Source organism: Humulus lupulus, chromosome 6, assembly GCF_963169125.1.
Source record: "Humulus lupulus chromosome 6, drHumLupu1.1, whole genome shotgun sequence".
NCBI lineage: Eukaryota > Viridiplantae > Streptophyta > Magnoliopsida > Rosales > Cannabaceae > Humulus > Humulus lupulus.
Window position 1 is genome coordinate 70,989,919 of NC_084798.1, and position 21,840 is coordinate 71,011,758.

The 21,840-nt window shown below is 41.5% G+C and overlaps 2 protein-coding genes across 2 annotated transcripts; both read right to left on the bottom strand.

Annotated features, from left to right (window-relative positions):
• Nucleotides 1-730: 730 nt before the first annotated feature.
• LOC133785197 (uncharacterized) lies at nt 731-1,543 on the bottom strand. The gene has a single exon (XM_062224451.1). It carries the CDS (start codon nt 1,541-1,543, stop codon nt 731-733), a length of 813 nt encoding a protein of 270 aa, XP_062080435.1.
• A 23-nt stretch (nt 1,544-1,566) lies between these two features.
• Nucleotides 1,567-2,553, bottom strand: LOC133785198 (uncharacterized). Its single transcript, XM_062224452.1, has one exon. The coding sequence runs from the start codon at nt 2,551-2,553 to the stop codon at nt 1,567-1,569; it is 987 nt and encodes a 328-aa protein (XP_062080436.1).
• Between the last annotated feature and the right edge of the window lie 19,287 nt (nt 2,554-21,840).

The window sequence follows — 21,840 nt, forward strand, 5'->3', positions numbered from 1 at the left end:
GCAAGATGAAATTTACTTCTAGTGCCATTACCACCCCATAAGAAAGTTCTGCACAAGTAGTCAATTTCTTTGATTACTTTTTGAGGAAGAAGAAAAATGCTCATCCAAAAATTTCTTATCCCCAATAAAATAGATTGAATAAGTTGCACACGCCCAGCATAAGACAAATTACGGCTGGCCCAACTATGAAGTCTTTGCCTAATTTTCGAAATTATGAGATCACAATCCATAGCTTTCCATTTTGTAGGCCGTAGAGGAATACCAAGATACACTAAGGGAAACTGCCCTTCTGTCATATTAGTAATACTCAGAAGTTTCTCCTTCTCAGCTATAGAAATACCCCCAATGTATATGCGAGACTTGGCTTGATTTATATTCAGACCAGAAGCTGTTGAAAAAGACCTGAAAATCTGATGCATAATCTGAATAGAATTGTCATGGGCTTTACACACTAGCAGAAAATCATTCGCAAAGCATAGGTTAGTTATATTCAAAGACTTACAAAGCGGGTGGAACTTGAATTTCTTATCTTTAGCAGCCCCATGTAAAGCTCGTGTGAGGTATTCCATAACAAGAACAAAGAGAAGGGGGGAAATAGGGTCCCCTTGCTGTAGCCCCTTACCACCCTTAAAGTTACCATACAGTTGGCCATTCATTAGAATGCAGTAGGAAGAACCTCTCAAACAAACCATAATCCATTTAATGAATCTGCCAGGGAACTTGTAAGCATTCAGCAGATTCTCAAGAAAATCCCAATCATAGAATCGTAGGCTTTGCTGAGGTCTATTTTCATTAAGCACCGAGGAGAAACTCGCTTCCGTTTATAGCCTTTAAGAAGGTCTTGAAGAATAAGAACATTATGAGCAATAGTTCTATTCTTAACAAAAGCTCCTTGATTTTGATTAATCAACTTAGGAAGGATAGGAATCAACCTGTTACAGAGCATTTTAGATATACATTTGTAAAGGGTATTGCAGCAAGCTATAGGACGATATTCTGAGGCATTTGAAGGATGGCTGACTTTAGGAATAAGAGCTAATATGGTACTATTCAAAGCCTTCGGAATGCATCCTATGTCAAAGAATTCAATCATTGCTGTAGCCACTTCTTTTCCAATGACAGACCAAAGACTCTTGTAAAAACCAACACCAAATCCATCCAGACCAAGGCTCTTTACTGCCTTAATGCTAAACATGGCTGTTTTGACTTCTTGGTAAGTGAATGGTTTTATAAGGAAAGTTTGGTCATCAAGGCTAAGAATAGGACCTGAATGCACAACTGAGGGCTCAATAAGACCAGAAGCTACACTAGATCCACCTAAGAATGAATGAAAATGTTGAGTAAAATGACTAATTACCTTTGGGTAATCCACTTCTACTCTGCCATTTTCATCAACAAAAGACACAATTCTGTTAACAACTTTCCTTTTCTTCATACTGGCATAGAACATGGAAGAGTTCTCATCACCAAATCGGATCCAATCAACCTTACTCTTCTGATACAAATAACTCACATAAGCTGCCTCTTGTTTTTTGTACTCCATATGAGAAGCTCTCTCAATTTCTCTCAGATTCTGATTATATTCGGATCAGTGAACAGTTTACTTTTAGCTTGCTGGTACATCAGCTTACTTTCCTCATAATTCTTGACTATATCACCAACAGTCCTCCAATTGAATCTCTTCAAGATAAATTTTAGACGATGCAATTTCCTTGAGATCTGCTGTAAACCATACCCCTCCAAAGCTAAAGAATCATTCCAGCTAGCCAGAACTGTAGATTTGAATTTCGGATGACTAGTCCACATGTTGAAAAAACGAAATGGACATAAACCAATCTTTTGGACAAATATATGCTTCAAAATTATGGCACAGTGATCAGAAACGACCTCCCAATTAGCTATGGCATTGACATTAGGGAAAGTATCAAGCCAATCCTCATTTATAATCACTCTATCTAACTTGGAAAAAATGCGATTAGTCCCATCTTGATTGTTCGACCAAGTGTAATATGAACCCAACAGCTTCATTTCTTCCACATGCCCGAGATCAAGCCATTTTCGAGCATCCTCAAATTCGTTAGGAGAGATTGTCTTACCCCCCATTCGGTCTGCTGAATCAAATACAGAATTAAAATCACCTATTATTAACCACGGTTTGACAGGGAGGGAAACTGCAGACAACTCAGACCACAGATCTCTCCTAATCTCCAACTGATTAGAGCCATAAACCACTGATAAGCAAAATGACTGGCCTGTTGCCCATTTCTGGACTTTACAATGAATAAACTGAGCATGATCATTTAGAACTTCAACCTTGACCCAGCTGGCCTTCCAAGTTAGTAGGATTCTCCCTTCCAGGCTCCTACTACTGTAATAATCCCAGCCCATAAAACTAGAGTTCATAACATCCTTTACTCGATCACCTTTTATTTTGGTTTCCAAAAGAGCCCCAATTCCTATCTTATTTATCTTGCATATATCAACAACATATATCTGCTTATTCCTCTTGTTTAACCCTCTAACATTCCAACTCATTATATTGAAATTGTCCATTCAAATTCAATAAAACTGAAGGGTCATTAAGATATTGCTTTTGTTCTTGGAGAACACTGAATGCATTTTTTGAACTCTGATCAGTTACAGGGGATTTCGACTTCATAGTACCTGGTTTTTTCGGAGTGGCCCATCCTTGCTCCTTGGGAAGAACCTCAAGCTGGGATTTCGGTTCCATTTCATTTGCTATCTAAGGTGAGCTAACCTGTCCTTGTTTAAGATGACTACCTGAAGCTTCTTGATTAGTGTTATTGTCTGTAGGAGCTATTGGGACCTCCTTCTTTCTCCAGACCAAATTATCTGCAAACTTGCAAGAAGAAGCTGTATGCCCTAATTTTTTGCAATTAGAGCATTTGGAAGGCAGCCACTCATAGTCAATCATCTGATCCATAATCTGGCCTCTCTCATTGATGTAGCTAATGAATTTTGGAAGAGAATCAGATATTTCCATATCAACTAGAATTCGAGCAAACTTAATCATCGACCTGTCTTTAGTGATCTTGTCTATCATTATTGGCTTCCCAATAGTACTAACCAATGCACTCAAACAATTGGTACCCCAGTATTGTAAACCAAGGTCAGGAAGACGGATCCAAACCAGAACTGATTTGATCGATTTCAGAGACTCAATATCAATTGTCCAAGGTCTTAGGATAACAGGCTTCCTATCAAAATGAACTACCCCTGATTCTAGCACCAAATCACGTGTAGCCTCATTTCTGAATTTAACCATCGTAAATCCAGAATTCATCCTTGCTACTCGATCTATCCCAAGTTTCCCCCAAATCTGGTTGATAAAACCTTCAAACACTTGTAATGGTGGGTTTGCACCAATGACTACACAGATCAAAGCCGATTTCCAGTATGAAGCTTCAACTTCTATTTCCTCAATGTCCAGCTGGGCAATCTTTTGTCCATCTTTTTGAAGAGGCTCTTTAAACTCTAGTTTCGTACCCGCCTGAAGAGGAAGGGAATCCTTGAAACGTGACCAGGTAGCCTTCCCAGCTTCTTGGAATGTATGATTCTCTACCTCTTCCGCCCATGAGGCGGACCCAACCATTGGCGATGACGGAACAACCGGAGAGGGAACAGATTCCACTTTATCTGGAATCTCAGTGACGTCTGAGGGCACGATCTCTTCTGCTATTTCCTCGCACACCAGCTCAGCCGCTGGAACGACTGACGGAATATCTATGGATGAAGGGAGTTCCTATCTTGAATCTGCCTGAGCAAGCTTCTGCACCACCTTTCGTCGCCGCGCCATGGCAGAGAGAAGGAGGAGCTCATGCTTTTTTTGAATTTCCTAATTCTTATTAAAACACATAAATATTGCGTATTTAGTAATATGATTAGGATATTCAATTATGTGACATATCTTGCACTATATGTGATTTTTCGCAATTGAGCTTAGATGCATATAGTGACCCATATGCTTGTATATATATATGTGTGTGTGTGTTGTTTTGGTTGCCAAATAAAATATTCATAAATTAATAGGTTTTATTTGTGCCCATTAGAAAATGTAAAGTTTAAATTCCTCTCCAGTGGGTGATTTCACTTGTGAATGTCCATTTGTTTTGCATGATTATAATGAGCCTAATCAATTAATAAAATGAAGGTTTAAATTCTTGTCTTTTGGGCCTTGTGTGGAAGTTAGGGGGCCTTAGCAGTGGGTACGACATATTGAATTCAACCCTCCTCCATGCAAACTCTGTTATTAAGGCCCATTTACCTGAGTTGGACTTAATTGTCTTAAGTTTATTTTTTTCTAGATAGTTGAACATAATAATTGATTAGCAACAGATTAATTCTAATTTAATCTAATTTGTTTCAATGTGACTGATGTACCCAAAACGGGTATGTTTTAAAAATTTATACTTGCAAGCGTGTGAATCGTATATGAAATATAATGTTCGTGTAAGCACGAGATCGAACCCAAATGAGTTGTCTAAAATAAAAAAGAAAACTATTTTGAACCAAAATTAATAAATTCTAACCTAGCTCCAAAAATTGATGAGATTTTTGTACAATGAAAATAAAATAAAAGATAATAGTAAAGAAATTAAAGACAATATATAAACATAAATTAATAATAGAAATCAAGATGGTAAAAGAAATATTATTAAGATAATAGAATCCACAAAATATAAGTTCAATAATATTTAAAAGTACATTGATTCCCAAGTTTTAGTAATAGTAGAAATTAATCAAACCATCACTTATTCAAATTAGATATTCTATTTAAGCACAAGTTTTTATAAAAATATAGGATCTATCTTCACTTTTAAAAATTATAATTTCAAAGCATTTAGTGTAAATCAATCTAATGAAATAACAAATAAATCAATGAACATTATTTATAAGGCAAAACATAATATTTTTGTTCTAAGCATTGGATGTGTACAATTTAATGACACATCTTACAAAAAGAATATTATGTTTTTGCACTAATGAAGAACAAAGTGTAAATATGTGCTAACAATAAAAAATACATGATATTTAAGATGAAAGAAAATATTTGAAGAAGAAAATCCATAAACTTTATTGCACAAAATGAGAAATCAACATACGAAATAAATACTATCTAGTTATATATTGTTTCATCATCACCTTAATAATCTTAAAAAGATTAGAAACTCATAACTAGAATAGCAAATACAAACTAAAAATTACAAACATAAATAGGAAAATTTGGAGGATGAACCCCCAAATTTTTCCTCTAGAAACTCATAGGAAAAATGACCAAAAAGAAGAAAAAGATGAAGAGAATTGAGAGGTCTTGAAAGTGTAGAACTTGTGGTATGGTAACCCCCCCCCAAAAAAAACACTAAACTCCCTTATTTATAACAAAAAAAAATGTATTAAAATAATCAATTTAAATTAATTAAATTGATTAAATTAATAATAATATGGAAAATAGGGGTAAATTATAGGGTGTACTGATGATATTTTGGGGTAAAATGTGTAGAAAAATTTGGGTAAAAAAATTGGTATTTTTGGCAAAGGAGACAAGGAGACAATTGGTGTATTTGATGAGCTCAAGAAATGGGAAAATGACAGCTTTGTGGCAGCTGGCCAGATTGGGTCGGCTTGGAGGCTGGAGGGAGAGTTGGGCCTGGGGCATTGTTGGGCCTGGGGCAAGTGGGCCTGGTGGGTTGAAGACTGCTTGGAGGCAGGGGGGTCTTCGGGTGGTGCAGGGAGCCAGGCGTGACTTGAGGGGCTCCTGGAGAGGTGCAGCAGGAAGCTTCAGTTGGGCCTTGGTGGTGAGCCTTTTCCAAGGCTTTTTAATAATGCCAATTTCTTTGTTTTTCTCACAAAATTACCAGTTTCCTTCTTCTTTCTTTTCTTTATTTTTCTGCTTCAAGCACCAAAAATGCAATAATTTTATGTTACACCCAGATTTCGAGACCCGAGATTGTGATCTCGAAAGCTGGACTCGTCAATTGCGAGCTCGAAATATCTGAAACCCATATGCATGACTCAAGTGTCGAACCCTCGAATAAAGATGGCAACCTCGAAGACAATTTTTAACCTCGAAGTTCTTTTTTGAGCTCGAAAGAACTTGGCTTCAGGATATACCCGATATCGGGTGTCTGTAGATCAAGTAACCCAAGCTTGGCATAAGTATAAGCTCAGAGTGTGACAGCCTCGGTGGTATTTACCCGCTCCAAGCTGGTCTTGGGGAAAGGTGCCTAGCTCATAACTTATCTATAGACCTGGACTTGCATGATGCTGATTGCCAACCTCGAACGGCTTAGTGGGTCATCTGATGAGACGCAGTTCATGCATTCAAAAGATATTTATTGTTGTAACTTCCCTACATTAAAGGGATATTAACTAGTCTGTTATATGCCCCTGGTCTTCAGGAGAGGTTTCCTTGTATATAGGAGTTACAGAATTTAATATCATTATTTCCATTAAAAGATAGGAGTATCTTCCCGAAATATGTGGGAACGAACTTTGAGAACCCTATGTAAATAGATAGATCATGAACACTTGGGGAGGATGGATTTTTGATATCTTGAGGAAATTTCTGGAGAATTCATCCCTGAAGGATTTCCTGAAATTTCCAACGTCTTAATAAAATTGACTCGTGGACTAGGCAGAGTTAACTGCTGAACCACGTAAAATTCTTGTTGTTTTACTGTATTATCCATCTGCACCATACTTCCTGTTGTTTATTCGCTCATTTTAAGTTGACGAAAAATGGTGTCAATAGTTTGGTGCTTTCATTGAGAGCCTTAAGCAATACAATCCCTAATTAGCTATGGCCGCGAATGATCAGAATATTCATGAAGAAAACTATCCACGACGCCCTGGGAAGCAGCCGATGACGAATCCTGAACCTGAAGAGAGAAGTGAGTCCTCCGATTCTCAAGGACCTCCAGCACCTCCGGCTCCCAGGGACGATGAGGACATGTACTATAATCCCAAACGGTACGTCCCCATTGTGGAACTTGAAAACCGACAGTTAAGAAAACAGTTGGCTAAGGCCAAGAAGCGGAACGAAGAGTTGGCTAGGTTAGCTGCGGATGCGCAGGCGGCTAAGCCTCAACCTCCACAGGAGAACAAAGACCCACCTCTATGGGACATTCATGTTCCTCCCCGCAGACCTCATGGGCGACCTCGAAAAAACGCTGCCACAAGAAGAACAGAGCAACCTCTACCACCGGCAAAGCGACCTGCCCCCTCGAGATCCTGAAGAAACACTCGAGCTAGGGCTCCAGTCAACTCAACTGCAGAGTTACCAGCAGAAACTGGGAATAACCGAGTCCCTGCAGAGGCTCGGACTCAGATTCCTGGTAACACACAGAATGTTATTGAGTTAGCACGGGCGAACTCGGGACCATCCAGGCCCCGAAATGGTTGGCAGCCACCGTCACCCATACGGTTCCCTCCGTCACCAATAAGATACCCCTCACCACCTCGGAGGAATGCACAACCAAATCAGGGTGATGAGGCAAGGCAGGCAGGACGGAAATAGGGGAATGGAGAGGCTACTAGGGAACGGAGAGGTGCCCAGCCTGCGAGAAGCCAAATGTCTCGATCTCGCACTGCAGAGACGAGGAAGCATGAAAGAAATCCATCTCGGAACAATCATGCGACAAGCCTCGCCAGTGATGACTCAGGGGACGCCAGATCAGTCAGCATGTATGATCAAGGACGTAGAAATACTGGAAACCATAGGAACCGCTCTGACCTGCGGCAGCACCTGAATTAGAATGGGGGTAGTGGTAATCCATCGAACCTAGACCTTAGAGATCACCTAAATGGGCGCAAAGATCCCCTGCGAAGACGCGAACCTGGAATTGTGATCAATGATAGCCAATTTTAGGCGAGACCCCCTGCGGACCCAATTCAAGAAAAAATTGATTAGCTGGAAAGGGAATTTAGACTCTTGCAGAATGAGTGAGGTCGGAGTCGGGACGAGGATTCTGATGAGGAGCTCGAACCATTCTATAATGCCCCGAATTCTCCGATGAGGTTTAGTGGCGGTTTAGTAGGCATGGAGGGCTGTAATTGTTTAATTACGCCATTAAATGAATATATGCATGTTTATGTGAATTATATTATGATATAATGATATATGCATGCATGTGAGTCCACATTTGATATATTATGATGTTTTGATAATTTGGCTCATTGAGGGTAATTTGTGTATTTGGGTGCATGATGTGATTTGTGAATGAGATTCCATTATTACGGAGATATATTCGAGCTATTTGGCATGAGACGGTCATTTTTAGTGGATTAGCGGTTTTGTCATAACGGGGTCAATTTTGGGGTAATAGGAATGTTTATTTGATGATAAATTGGGAATATTTGAGATCAGGGTGAAATTCTGGAGGTTTTGACTATAATGTCCCCGGGGGTGTTTTCGGGACCTCGAGCATTAAGTTTTATTTGAGGTTACTTAAGCTTGAAGTAGCTGTCAGATAGAACGTACGATTAGAAAACCTCTCGTTCTCCTTCGTTAGTTCATTTTTGTCACCCGAAGCATATTTGAAGAAATCTTGAGTTCTAGGAGTCGGAATCAAGCGAGGATCGAGGTATAGCGATCCTAGGAAAGATTAGAAGCTTCTTGACCGAAGGATTTGATGGAAAACCACCTAATTGAAGGTAATCTAAGTTTAAAGTTTTGAGTTTTTAGAGTTTCTAAGCTTTGAATTGGACTTTGTGAATTGTTGAGTTTTTGATTCATTTGAACCTTGGGTTTTGAGTGTTTTGATGCATTGGGAAGCTTGGGAATCTTGTTTTGATGATTGGGGAATGTTTAGGTATGTTTTTGGAGGCTTTGGAGTGTTAAAAACATGTTTGGGAATGGCCTAGAGTTGAGGGCCGCAACCCTGTTCTTGGGGTGCTGCGGCCCTGCCTTGAAGAAGCAGGTGGGGTTTTTGTGCCTGCTGGGCGTTGCGGCCCTTGATGGAGGGCGCCGCGGCCCTTGCCTCAGGGAACTCTGGGGGCCACGGCCCAAGGTGCTAGGGCCACAGCCCTTGGCCAGTTTTCGCCCCGTTTGCTCATTTTGACCCTGGGAACCTAGTTTTAGGCCTCGTGAGTGTCCCTACTACTTGGATTAGTTTGAATTGATCTCTTGGAGGCTAGATATTGGTTTGAGAACCTTTGATTATCATGTTATTGATGGTATCCTATAATGTGTTATGATTAGGTAACCGCTAAAGGACTAAAAGCTAAATCGTTCTCAAGGGTCGTTCTTTTGTTCATTCTAGCTCGAACCAGAGGTAAGAAAACTGCACCCCATCTGTGACATGCATGATTATTCATGCAGCATGTTGGTTGAGTAAATGTGGACATGGATTGAATATTGAATGCTTAGCAAATGTCGCTCACTTGTGCATGGTATTGACTCATTAGTCAGACTTGGCAAAGGTGCTAGTATCAACTGTGAAGCTGTGACTCATTAGTCAGGTTCGGCAGTGGTACTGGGCACTGGTCACATTGCGCTGACTCATTAGTCAGGACGGCCTTAGTGTGTTCAATGCAGACCAATAAAGATTAGATCTAATCGACTTTCTGCATTGAATGACTCAAAGAGCATTAATGTCAGACCGACCTCAAGGTCGATGAATAATATAAGCGCTTGAAGGCTAGTGGCTTACCTAGCAGCCACTCTTCCACCTGAAATAGTGACTTGCTTGTCAGTCACTCAGTATGGTTTACCAAAGCCTGTTGAAGGCTAGTGGCTTACCTAGCAGCCACTCTTCCATTTGAATTAGTGACTTGCTTGTCAGTCACTCAGTATGGTTTATCAGGACCTCAAGTGATATTCACTCATCTTTTTGAAAGCTATGAGGTACGTGTGATTATAATGATAATCATTTGATGATGTTTACATATAATACTGTGTTTTCTTGCTGGGCTTTGGCTCATGGGTGCTATGTGGTGTAGGTAAAGGAAAAGATAAGCTCACCCAGCCTTGAGTGGAGAGCTTAGGTGGTGATGTGTACATATGCGGCCGCTTGACCACCACGGCCAAGGAGTTCTCAGAGGAATTAGGGGGTTTACCCTATTTTTGCCACTTAGGTCGGCGGGGTTTGAAATTTTGGAACAGTAATGACCTTTTTGAGTTGTAAATAACTTGTAAATGTTCTTGTGGGCCCATGAACAGTTTTATGTATCAATAAAACATATCCTTTCCTTTTTATTGGTTTTCACCTTAACCTGTTAATAACACTTAGATCACGTTTTCAACCAAAGGACTCAGGCAATGAGTCAAATTTCTGGTTCACCATTCACCGTAACTGTTTTGGGGTAACCAGGGCGTTACACATTCGCTCCCCATATTTCCAACACTCCGTTTCCTCAAGGGTTTTGGATTCCTCATGTCCTGCCTTTTGAAGGGAAATCCGACCCATACAGTCATTTGAGCACATTTAACACCATAATGAGAGTAAGTAATGTGGGTTACGAGCTCAGATGCATGTTATTTCCAGCATCGCTTACAGGACCTGCACAAAAATGGTTCGAAAAATATAAGAGACATTCAATCACTTCTTGGGATCCGCTATCAAAAGATTTCAAGAAGCAGTTTAGAGCCATGATCGGGGTAAGACCCGAGGCATCGACCCTGACCAACGTTCGACAACAGCCAAGTGAAACGTTGAAGAGCTACCTTACAAGGTTTAATCTAGAGGTCGCCGGAGCTCGGGTTTAGACGACATCGGTCATCTAATGGTCGTCCAAGCTGGGGTACGGCCGGGAAGTCCCCTCTGGCATGATATGCAGAGAAAGCCTGTGAGGTCCTTAACTGAGTTTAATAGACGAGCTTAGAGATTTGTAAATGTAGAAAAGGCGAGGTAACTGCTGAATATGACCTCTCAGCCCATAACTACAATGATAAATGTAAAATCTGCCTCGACCTCGGCGGACCCATCAGCCTCGAAACCCCCTGCAGAAAACCCTTCCAAAAGGAAGAAGAATGAAGGAAGTAACCCCGAGGCAGAAGGGGGAAAGAAGAAGAAAGGGGAAAGGTATTTCTCCGTGTACAAAGTGTACACCGAACTCAATGTGTCTCGGGAGAATATATACCTGGCTAATGAAAACCAGGTCCCTTTCAGGCATCCAGACCCCATGAGAAATCAGAAGTCCAAGAGAGACTCCAGCAAGTATTGTCGATTTCACAGAGATACTAGGCACACTACTGATGAATGCAGGCAGTTGAAGGACAAGATCGAAGGACTGATCTCAAGAGGATACTTCAGATAGTATGTCAGGAACCAGAATAATAATTAGGCTTCTACTAGCCAAAGGGAAACTGCACCGCTGCCTACTCAAAACAGTAATTCCCGAGCTAGAGAAGAAGATAGGCCCCCTCCGATTGATGGAGAAGATGTGATATCCATCTCGGGCGGGCCTCATCTCGCAGGATCGGGTAAGAATTCCCAAAAGCGATACATGAACGAGCTAAAAACTGGGGACGGGTCCCCTTATGAACCCGAACCTAGAGCTCCAAAGTGCCAAAAGATTGAATCTTAGCCGATAACCTTTACTGAGGACGATGCGTCCTATGTTCAGTTTCCCCACAATGACCCACTGGTCATTACTCTCCATCTCGTGAATAAGAGAGTTCACCGAGTTCTCATTGATAATGGGAGCTCAGTGAACATTCTCTATAAGGCCACCTTAGAAAAGATGAGACTCGCGCTTCGAGACCTAAAAGCTTGTGCAACGACATTGTACGATTTTTCAGGAGAGGGGATTGCCTGTATGGGGTCCATTGAACTCCCTATAACCTTGGGAGACTACCCAGTCTTGGCAACCAAGATGATGGAGTTTGTAGTAGTGGACCTGCCACCAGCCTACAACATGCTGCTCGGGAGACCCGCCCTAGTAGGGCTGGGGGCAGTCTCGTCTGTAAGGAAGTTGCCCATCAAGTTCCCAACTTTTAGTGGCATCGGGACGTTGAAGGGAGACCAGTTGGCCGGGAGGGAATGCTATAGCATTTCCATAAGAGGAAAGAAGCAGGCAAGCGCACAAGCGCTCATCGTTATTCAGAACAAGGACGGGACAGTCCTGGAAATAGATGAAGAAATCGACCCAAGAGTGGAGGAAAGAACTGATCTCGAACCATTGGAAGAGCTCGAAGAAGTCAGGCTCGAAGAATCAGACCCCCCGAAAATGGTAAAGGTCGGGAAAAACCTTCACGAAGAAACAAAATAGCAACTAATTTTCTTTTTGAAGAAGAACCAGGATGTCTTCGCATTGTCACATTCGGACATGATAGGAATAAGTCCAAATATAGTGAGCCACGCGCTAAATATCTATAAAAGCTTCCCGCCGAAGAAACAAAAGTGAAGACAACTGGATGTCGATAGGAAAAAGGCCCTAAAAGAGGAAGTCAACAGGTTAAAAGCAAACTGATTCATTAGGGATGCTTTTTACCCCGATTGGGTAGCCAATCCGGTGCTGGTCCCGAAGCCTAATGGGACGTGGCGAACCTGCATTGATTACTCGGACCTCAATAAGGCCTGCCCTAAGGACTACTTTCCTTTACCACGGATTGACCAACTTGTGGATGCCACAGCAGGGCATGGACTAATGTCATTCATGGATGCCTATTCTGGATATAATCAGATTGCCATGCATGCCCCTGACCAGGAACATACGAGCTTCATAACAGATAAAGGGTTATATTGTTATAACGTCATGCCATTCGGGCTCAAAAATGCTGGAGCCACTTACCAGTAGCTCGTGAACATGATGTTATCCAAGCAAATAGGGAACAACATGGAAGTTTATGTTGACGATATGTTAGTCAAATCTCAACTTAACAATAACCATGTTGATGACCTCGAAGAATGCTTTGCCGTGCTCCGGAAATATAACATGAAGCTTAACCCTCAGAAGTGCTCTTTCACAGTATCTTTAGGAAAATTTTTGGGTTTCATTGTAAATGCTCGAGGAATAGAAGCTAATCCGGATAAGATCCAGGCCCTGATAGACATGCCTTCACCTCGTAAACACAAAGATGTCCAGAGTTTGACTGGCAGGATGGCGACACTAAGTAGGTTTATATCAGAATCTACAGACTGTTGTCTTCCGTTTTTCAACCTGTTGAGGGGGGGCAAGAAGTTTGAATGGACAGAGGAATGCGAGTTGACTTTTCAGGAACTCAAGAAACACCTCGTAGAACCTCCTATCTTCTCAAAACCTATTACAGGAGAAGTTCTGTACTTGTATCTTGCTACGACCGAGCACGCCATAAGTGCAGTACTCGTATGGGAGGAAGAAAAAGTGCAAAGGCCCATGTATTACGTCAGTAAAAGGTTACTGGGGGCAGAATCAAGATATCCCTTGATGGAGAAGCTAGCTCTCAGCCTAATTCACTCATCTCGAAAAATTCGACCCTATTTTCAAGCGCACCCCATCCATGTACTAACTGATCAACCACCAAGACAAGTCTTGTCCAAACCAGAAGCTTCAGGTTGACTTCTTAAATGGGTCGTTGAACTCGGGCAATTCGAGATCACCTATCATCCAAGGACGACCATTAGGGGGCAAGCCTTGACAGACTTCATAGTGGAGTGTACTAGCATGACCAACGATGAAGTTATAACCCCGGCTCACGAGCTGTGGAAACTTTACGTTGATGGGTCATCTAATGAAAATGGATCGGGGGCAGGAGTAATTTTGATCACTCCTGCAGGAAGCAGATTTCACTCTGCCTTGAGATTTGACTTCAACGTGTCAAATAACGAGGCCGAGTATGAGGCTTTACTGGCGGGACTTCATATAGCCAAGGAGCTCAAAGCTAAAGCAATACATTGCTACAGTGACTCCCAGCTAGTGGTTAACCAAATCTTGGGAGAGTACCAGGCTCATGGTACGAGAATGGTAGCATACTTAGAAAAGGCAAAATCAGCATTGGAACATTTCGAGTTCTATGCGATAGAATAGGTCCCCCGAGAACAGAACTCGAATGCGGACGCCTTAGCCAGGCTCGCTACCTGTGCCAAGAATGATGAACGGAATGTCGTACCAATTGAACATCTCTCAGCACCTAGTATTGACAAGCCAAAGTAGGAGGACATGTGTATGATCAATTCCGAGCCAACCTGGATTACTCCGATAGTTGAATATCTCGAGATGGGCATCCTTCTGGAAGATCGAACCAAGGCTCGAAAGTTGATGTATCAAATCCATCGTTATACCATTGTAGATGGAAGGCTGTATAGAAGAGGATAATCCATGCCACTACTCTGGTGTGTGACTCCACCCGAAGCTAAGAAAATCTTAGAAGAAATTCATGAAGGGTTCTGTGGAGACCATACTGGGGGGCATAGCCTGTCCAAGAAAATCATACGCCAAGGATACTTCTGGCCTACCATCAAATCAGACTCGTTCGACTACGTAAAAAGGTGTGATAAGTGCCAAGGATTCGCCACAATTCCTCGAGCTCCACCATCCGAACTAACTATGATGACCTCCCCATGGCCATTTGTGGTATGGGGAATCAACCTCATAGGCTCCCTTTCGACAGGCAAGGGCGGAGTAAAGTACACGGTAGTCGCCGTAGATTACTTCACAAAGTGGATAGAAGCTGAACCTTTGGCGACAATAACCTCCAAAAAATTCCTTGACTTTGTGGTGAAAAACATCATATGTCGATATGGGATGCCGAGGAAGATTGTGTCCGATAACGGAACCCAGTTCGATAGCGATCTGTTTACCAACTTTTGCAAAAAAAAATGGAATAATAAGGAGCTTCTCCTAAGTGGCCCATCCCCAGGCGAATGGCCAGGTCGAAGTTGTAAACAAGACTCTAAAAAGTTCGCTGAAGAAAAAGTTGGAAGAAGCTAAAGGAAGATGGCCCGAAGAATTGCCCCAAGTCCTATGGGGAGATAGGACCACGACCCGTACATCAATAGGACATACCCCGTTCTCTCTGGCATACGGTTGCGAGGCTATGTTGCCAATTGAGGTCGAAATGTTAGTACATGGCTTATGATCAAACCTTTAACCATTCTCAGCTCAAAGAAACTCTTGACCTGATCGAAGAAAGAAGGAATGAAGCTCAATTAAAAAATGTTGCATACCAACAACGAGCTACCCAATACTTCAACAAAAGAGTTCGGGATCGAAAATTCGGTGTGGGAGATTTGGTGCTAAGGCGTGTATTCTTGGCAATGTGAGATCCAGCAACTGGCGTGCTCGGGCCAAACTGGGAAGGACCCTATCAGATAGAGTCTGTCATCCAACCCGGCGTATAGAAGTTAGCAAGATTGGATGGGAGTCTAGTACCACAAGCATGGAATGGCGAACACCTACGACCTTGCTATCAATAGTATAGGAAGGATGTCGCCTATAACTGTGCTTGTTTATCTGTACTGTTTTTCTATTTTTGGATTCTTTCAAATAAAGTTTGATTTCATTTAATATGCTGTATTTTTTGCAATCTCTCTTAATTTAATACCTATGGTCACACTCATAGGATATTAAGTGGGCATTAGTGGTACATATACCATCAGCTTGAAAAAATAAAATAGCATATACGAAACACATATAACTGTTTGGATATAACCAAACTGCAAAAAACATACAAGTGTTTGGATATAACCAAATGTGCGGAATGAGATAAGTTTGGATATAACCAAATTGCCAAAAAGATAAAAATATTTGTATGTAACCAAATATGCAAACTAGATTAAAAATATAAGTGTGTATGGATTACAAACCTAACACGACCTTAATAGGTTTAGAACAAACCAGCTAAAAACTAATCGGCAGTAAGTTGGAACATAACCCACTTCGTACTAAGTCAAGATCGAGGCTGGAGTATCTTGCAAAACAATAGTTTCGACCTCATAACCTCGGAGAGCTAACCGAGGACGAGAAAAAGCAACTAAAAAGTAAGATACAACTAAACCATCTGCATTACACGCCATATAAGTACTTTCGGGTGCATGGTAAAAGTAATATCGGACCTTGACAAATAACGAGATCGGAAGCGGATAATTTGAGCAAACTATGCATGAATGCATTGAACCTCGAGCTTAAATCCAAATTATGTTTGTATGAATAAACAAGCATATATAACACTTTAATTTAAATTGTGCAAAATATTTCGGCTCAAGAAATGTAAAGCATACATACTAAAGTTCAAAAAATTAATACTAGCTCCTTCACGAGCCATAAAATTGTCTCGGCCCCATGGGCATAAAAAACAAAATAAAAGGACTTTTACAAAAGATTCAAAGGGACACAGCCCCGAGGCAAGAATTAAGAAGGAGCATTCTCCTTGGCCTTCTCAGCATCAGCGCTCCCTCCGGCTTTCTCTGCCTCATCTCGGGCAGTCTCCTCATCATCCAATCGAGCCTGCCATTGAGCCACGAGCTTCGCTTCAAGAGGGCCTAAGAAGCTGGTGTTGAGGTCAACATTGTTGGCCCAAATTCTATACATGGCCATGTCGATTGCCTGGTCCTTCTTCTCCTTAAACTCCTTGAGAAGACGTCTCTTTTCACCTTCCATGATATCGAAAGTGGCAACCTTCTCTTCTTCAAGCTTGGCATTGGTCTCCTTAACCCAGAAATTCTCCTGTTCAAGCTCTGCGAGCCGAGCATTCAGCTTCTCAAGCTCAGAAGACTTGGCCCTCAGCTCCTCAGCTCCTATCTCCATCTTGGCTTTTGTTGCCTTGAGTTCTTTATTCAGTTTAAGCTGAAGATCCTTCGCCTCCTGAGCATAGGACCTGCTCGAGTGGATCTCATTGTATAGTTTATATTTGAGTTGAGTAGAGACAGCAAGAGCCTAGCATACAAAGAAATCAACATTAGCATATAGACCGTCTATAAATACAACTAGTAGCGAGAAAAGAAAAGTTACCGCGGCAGTAAGCTCGACACTCTTCTCATAAAGCGTGTTACAGTCTTGGGCGTTGTTCAAAAACTGCCAATGAGGAGCGTCAAAACCACTAAAGCTCTGGCCCACTCGAGACAGAATGCCCGAGCCCAGCATAGCCCCATGTGGTCCAGCAGCATTGTCAACTACATACTCATCAACGTGAGTAGAAACTGACAACTTGCGTGTTATGGAGCTGAGGGTTTTTTCAGAGGTGGGGTGAGCGTTGAGTGAACCATGACGGGAGGTTGGAGCTCGACCATAGTGGACGCCCTGACCTGAGGAGTCGGCTCCACAGCTGAACTCGTGGCAGCCGGAGCTGGTGGAGGAGGTGTCTTTTCAGTCCTCTTAAGGACCTTGGCGGGACGCTCAGACTTCCATGAGCCTCTCGGGCGTTTCCTTTTTTTGGCCCCGCCACTCTCCAAGATGTTATTAAGGTCGGAGTCCATCTCACCTGCGCAGTTACACCACAACATGAGTTATCAAAAAATAAAGTAACTCCGCATAATGCAAACATACATGGGATAAAAAGACAAGTGGAGAGAAACCTAACTGGAACTCTCCCCCGAGCTTGTGCTCGGTGACCACGAAATTCCCCTGTCTTCAGAAGAGGCGGGGGGAGTGCCTTCCCTATAGGTGGAAGTCAACCTCGAAAGGTCCCTATAGTCGTTAGTCCCGTATTGGACGGCTATCCCGTTCCATACCTCGTTCAGGCTATACATGGTGTCGTATTTCCCGAGCCAGCTATCAAACCTATGTACCCTATCATCTACCCAAGACCATACATAGAAATGGTTCCTATCATCCTTACATAATATTAACCTATCGGGTTTATGCTTTAATAGGGAGGGGGACCACATATTAGAGCTAAGGATGACTGTACCTTGATCATCCGAGCCCGAGCTTGAGGCCTCGTCATTGGCCTCATTCCTCGATTGTGGACTCCTTTGATGAACTGGAGGTGGAGGCATCGCTTCTCTCCTTGGAGGGAGGTTACTGGTTGGCAGAGCCACAAGCTCCCATCGGTCATATTTTTAATTAGACCAGTCTGATGTAGATTGATCCTCTCCTAAGAGCCCATAAGCCCGGAGCTTGTCTTCATGCAGGAGATAGGAAAGGGATCTCCTGCCGTAAGGAAGTTGGATCAGAGTCTCTCTGTGCTCCCTCATCTCCTTGGTAAGGGTAGGGCGATGGTAGTTGGCTAGAAAGTCAAATGCATTTCAACTAAGTACAGGCCTAAAAACGCAGTTCGAGCACAAAAAAGAAGGGGGTTGAAATACTTACGAATCCGTCTGAACGAATAGCATCGAGACGGGGCTAGGCCATCTGTCCAGAAGAAGGCCTTCTTGAATTCAGGAGGATGATTGGGAAGGTCTTCAAACATCTTCTTCTCCTTCGGATAGCTCTAGAGGTAGTAGAAGTCGTCCCCTCCCCGAGCTCGGGAGGGATTGCTTTCTAAGCAGAAGAGATATAAAATCTCCTCTGGTGAGGGTCATACCCACTTCAACTCGTGATATAGCGACCTCAGGGTAAACAATACCCTGTAAGAATTGGTGTTGAGCTGGACATGAGCTAGCCCAACAAAATCTATGAAGTCCTTGAAAAAAGACTTCAGGGGCAATACCGCCCTTGCCTTCATGTGCTCCTGGCTCCAAGTTGCATATCTTAGCTTGCTGTCAGGATTCCCATCTCTTGGAGCGCGGAAACTCTACTCGTGGGAGGTCGGGGCTCGGCACCTTAGCAAGCCTGATAGTCCTATGCCGTGAAAGGCCAGAATATCGGTTATCTGGCCTAGTGACGTGACCAAGCTCCAGTAATGCTCGGCCTCGAAAAATTCTTTCCTCGGCAGAGGTAGAGGGTTCCCCCACAGTGAGAACTAATGATCACCTGGTTTGAAGGTGATTGTCACTTTAAGTGCAAGGTCGAGAGGGATCAGTCTAGGCTCGGTGTCCGGATCTGGATGAAGGGCGACCATTAGTCTTTTCCTTTTCCCTTCTTCGACTTCGTCTATCGGACGTTGGAATTGGTCTCGAGTGTCTTCTGGCTCACGTCTCAGTTCGTACTCCCGAATTAAGCGCTGGTTGCGAGTGAATGGGGATTCCGGGCTCAAAGCTACTGGTGAGTAAGGAGTCACGAGCTTTGACCCCCACCACTTTCCCGAATTCTGTGGCATCTAACAAGAAAGCAAAGGGTGAAGGCCAAACGAGCAAGAAATAAAGAAATAAATAGTATGTAAGCTCGAATGATCGAGACTACAAGGCAAGCTCCATCCAAAGGATGAAGCCAATCTCAGAGCGTGTAATCCACCAGAAAGGAAGGAAGGTGGATAAGTTATGGGAAATCCTGAAATATTAGGGAAAAAAGGTGGCGGTTGTCTAAAAGGTGATATTTTTGGGAATCGTGCATTCCTTAAAAAAAACCTTGATTTTGTACCAATATCTTGGTGTGCAAGATATGGTTCCTAAAATTTGAAAACCCAGAAAAGGAACCATTTTTGGACCTTCTTTCGCAGAAACTGGGTTTGAGTCTAATGACTATCAGTCGAAGCACCCTAATCCTAACGCATAAAACTAGCATAAATCCTAGCACTCACGGTGTAACAGAGGCAAAAGCATACAAAAAGAAAAACATACATGTATAACGTAAAAAATCCATGAACCGAAAACTTACACAATGCAGTCGAAGGAAACAGAAAAATGGATGAGCGAATGAACGGTTGCAAGTGCGACCTCACTGAGTCGAAGAGTCCAATGTTACTTTGTCTACTCGACTTTGAGAACATGCAAGAAATGGGCAAGGAGGGTTCTGGTTTTTTCTGTCTTCCTTTTTTCTCTCTGAATAGAACATGGGGGTAAAAGAGGAAGATGACTAGAGTTCAATTTATAAACCTGTGAGAATGTAAAAGGCAGGATTAATCTGGACCATTGGCCAGATTCTGTATCAGATCCGACGGCCAGGGATAAATGACATGATGGTACCATAAAGGTGGCAGGCGAACGATCATGGGCAGAATTTCAAGGTACTCGAGTACCTTGAGTAAGCAATACATAGCTGACGCGTGTCCATACTCGAGTGTGTGACGGAACGGTTCCCGAAGGAAGTAGTTCAAAAGTTTCCTTCTCATAGGATTTGAACTAATACTTTTGAGGGCGTAAAATGTTACACCCAGATTTCGAGACCCAAGATTGTGATCTCGAAAGCTGGACTCGTCAATTGCGAGCTCGAAATATCTGAAACGCATATGCATGACTCAGGTGTCGAACCCTCGAATCAAGATGGAAACCTCGAAGACATTTTTTAACCTCAAAGTTATTTTTTGAGCTCGAAAGAACTTGGCATCAGGATATACCCGATATCGGGTGTCTGCAGATCAAATAACTCGAGCTTGGCATAAGTATAAGCTCGGAGTGTGACAGCCTCGGTGGTATTTACCTGCTCCAAGCTGGTCTTGGGGAAAGGTGCCTAGCTCATAACTTATCTATAGACCTAGACTTACATGATGATTACCGACCTCGAGCAGCTTAGTGGATCATCTGATGAGACGCAGTCCATGCATTCAAAAGATATTTATTGTTGTAACTTCCCTACATTAAAGGGATATTAACTAGTCTGTTATATGCCCCTTGGTCTTCAAGGGACGTTTCCTTGTATATAGGAGTTACAAAATTTAATATCATTATTTCCATTAAAAAATAGGAGTATCTTCCCGAAAATATGTGGGAACGAACTCTAAGAACCCTATATAAATAGATAGATCATGAACACTTGGGGAGGACAGATTTTTGATATGTTGAGGATATTTCTGGAGAATTCATCCCTGAAGGATTTCCTAAAATTTCCAAAGTCTTAATAAAATTGACTCGTGGACTAGGCATAGTTAATTGTTTAACCACGTAAAATTCTTGTTGTTTTACTGTATTATTCATCTGCGCCATAGTTCATGTTGTTTATTCGCTCTACATTTTAAGTTGACGAAAAACAGCGTCAACATTTTCCTACAAAATAAATATAAATTAAATTAAAACAAAATATTTTCAATAATAAAATAAATCAAGTTAATTCTTTGAAAATATTAATTATAACTTAATTTATATTTAACATTTAAGTTCAATAATACAACATTTTTTTACCTCAAATTAAACAACAATAATTCAAATAATTAACTACGATATTTTACAACAAAATAACTATAAAAACACACAAAAATATATAAAATCAAAATAAACCCAATAAATTCAAATTTACTTTAAACTTAATAAATCAATTAAAAACTCAAGAATTAAGCAACAATTAGCACATAAAAAGTGGTAAAATAACTCTATTTTCTAGAGTTATCAATGACACTTTAGAACTAATAGAAAATTATAAGACTTTGGTTTTAAAATTTATTTTACAAATTAATTTTTGAAGAACCTTAGTCATCAATTTTCGAAAAATGATAATAAAAATTCTTAACTTAATTATATAATGAACTTATTTTAAGAATTATATTCGATATTCACCGTTAGTTTAACAAGGTCGATAACTTAATGGGGGCCTCGAGACACTTTGATTCGCCCCCCTATGGAAGGTGTTCATTAGTTATTTTGACATGGTTAGATTTCGAAAGATAGATAATTCTAGGTCAAATTATAATAGACTTACCTCAACGGTGACTAAGAGGACTAAATCTATGATTATCGAAACCGTGGGTCTAGCTCATAAAATAAGAAATTTTGTTTTCTTATTTTGATCGAATAGTAGGTTGTTAATAATTGTGTCCATTATTAAATGAGTTTACAACTCTAATTAACTAGTGGTATTTTTTGACCCTCGCCAACTGGGACAAGGATATCATAGATTAGTTAAAAACCTAAAGAAATAGAGATATGATTGTTTTTGGTATTTTTTTTTTCATATCTTACATATATTTGGTATATGTCACACTATTTCTTA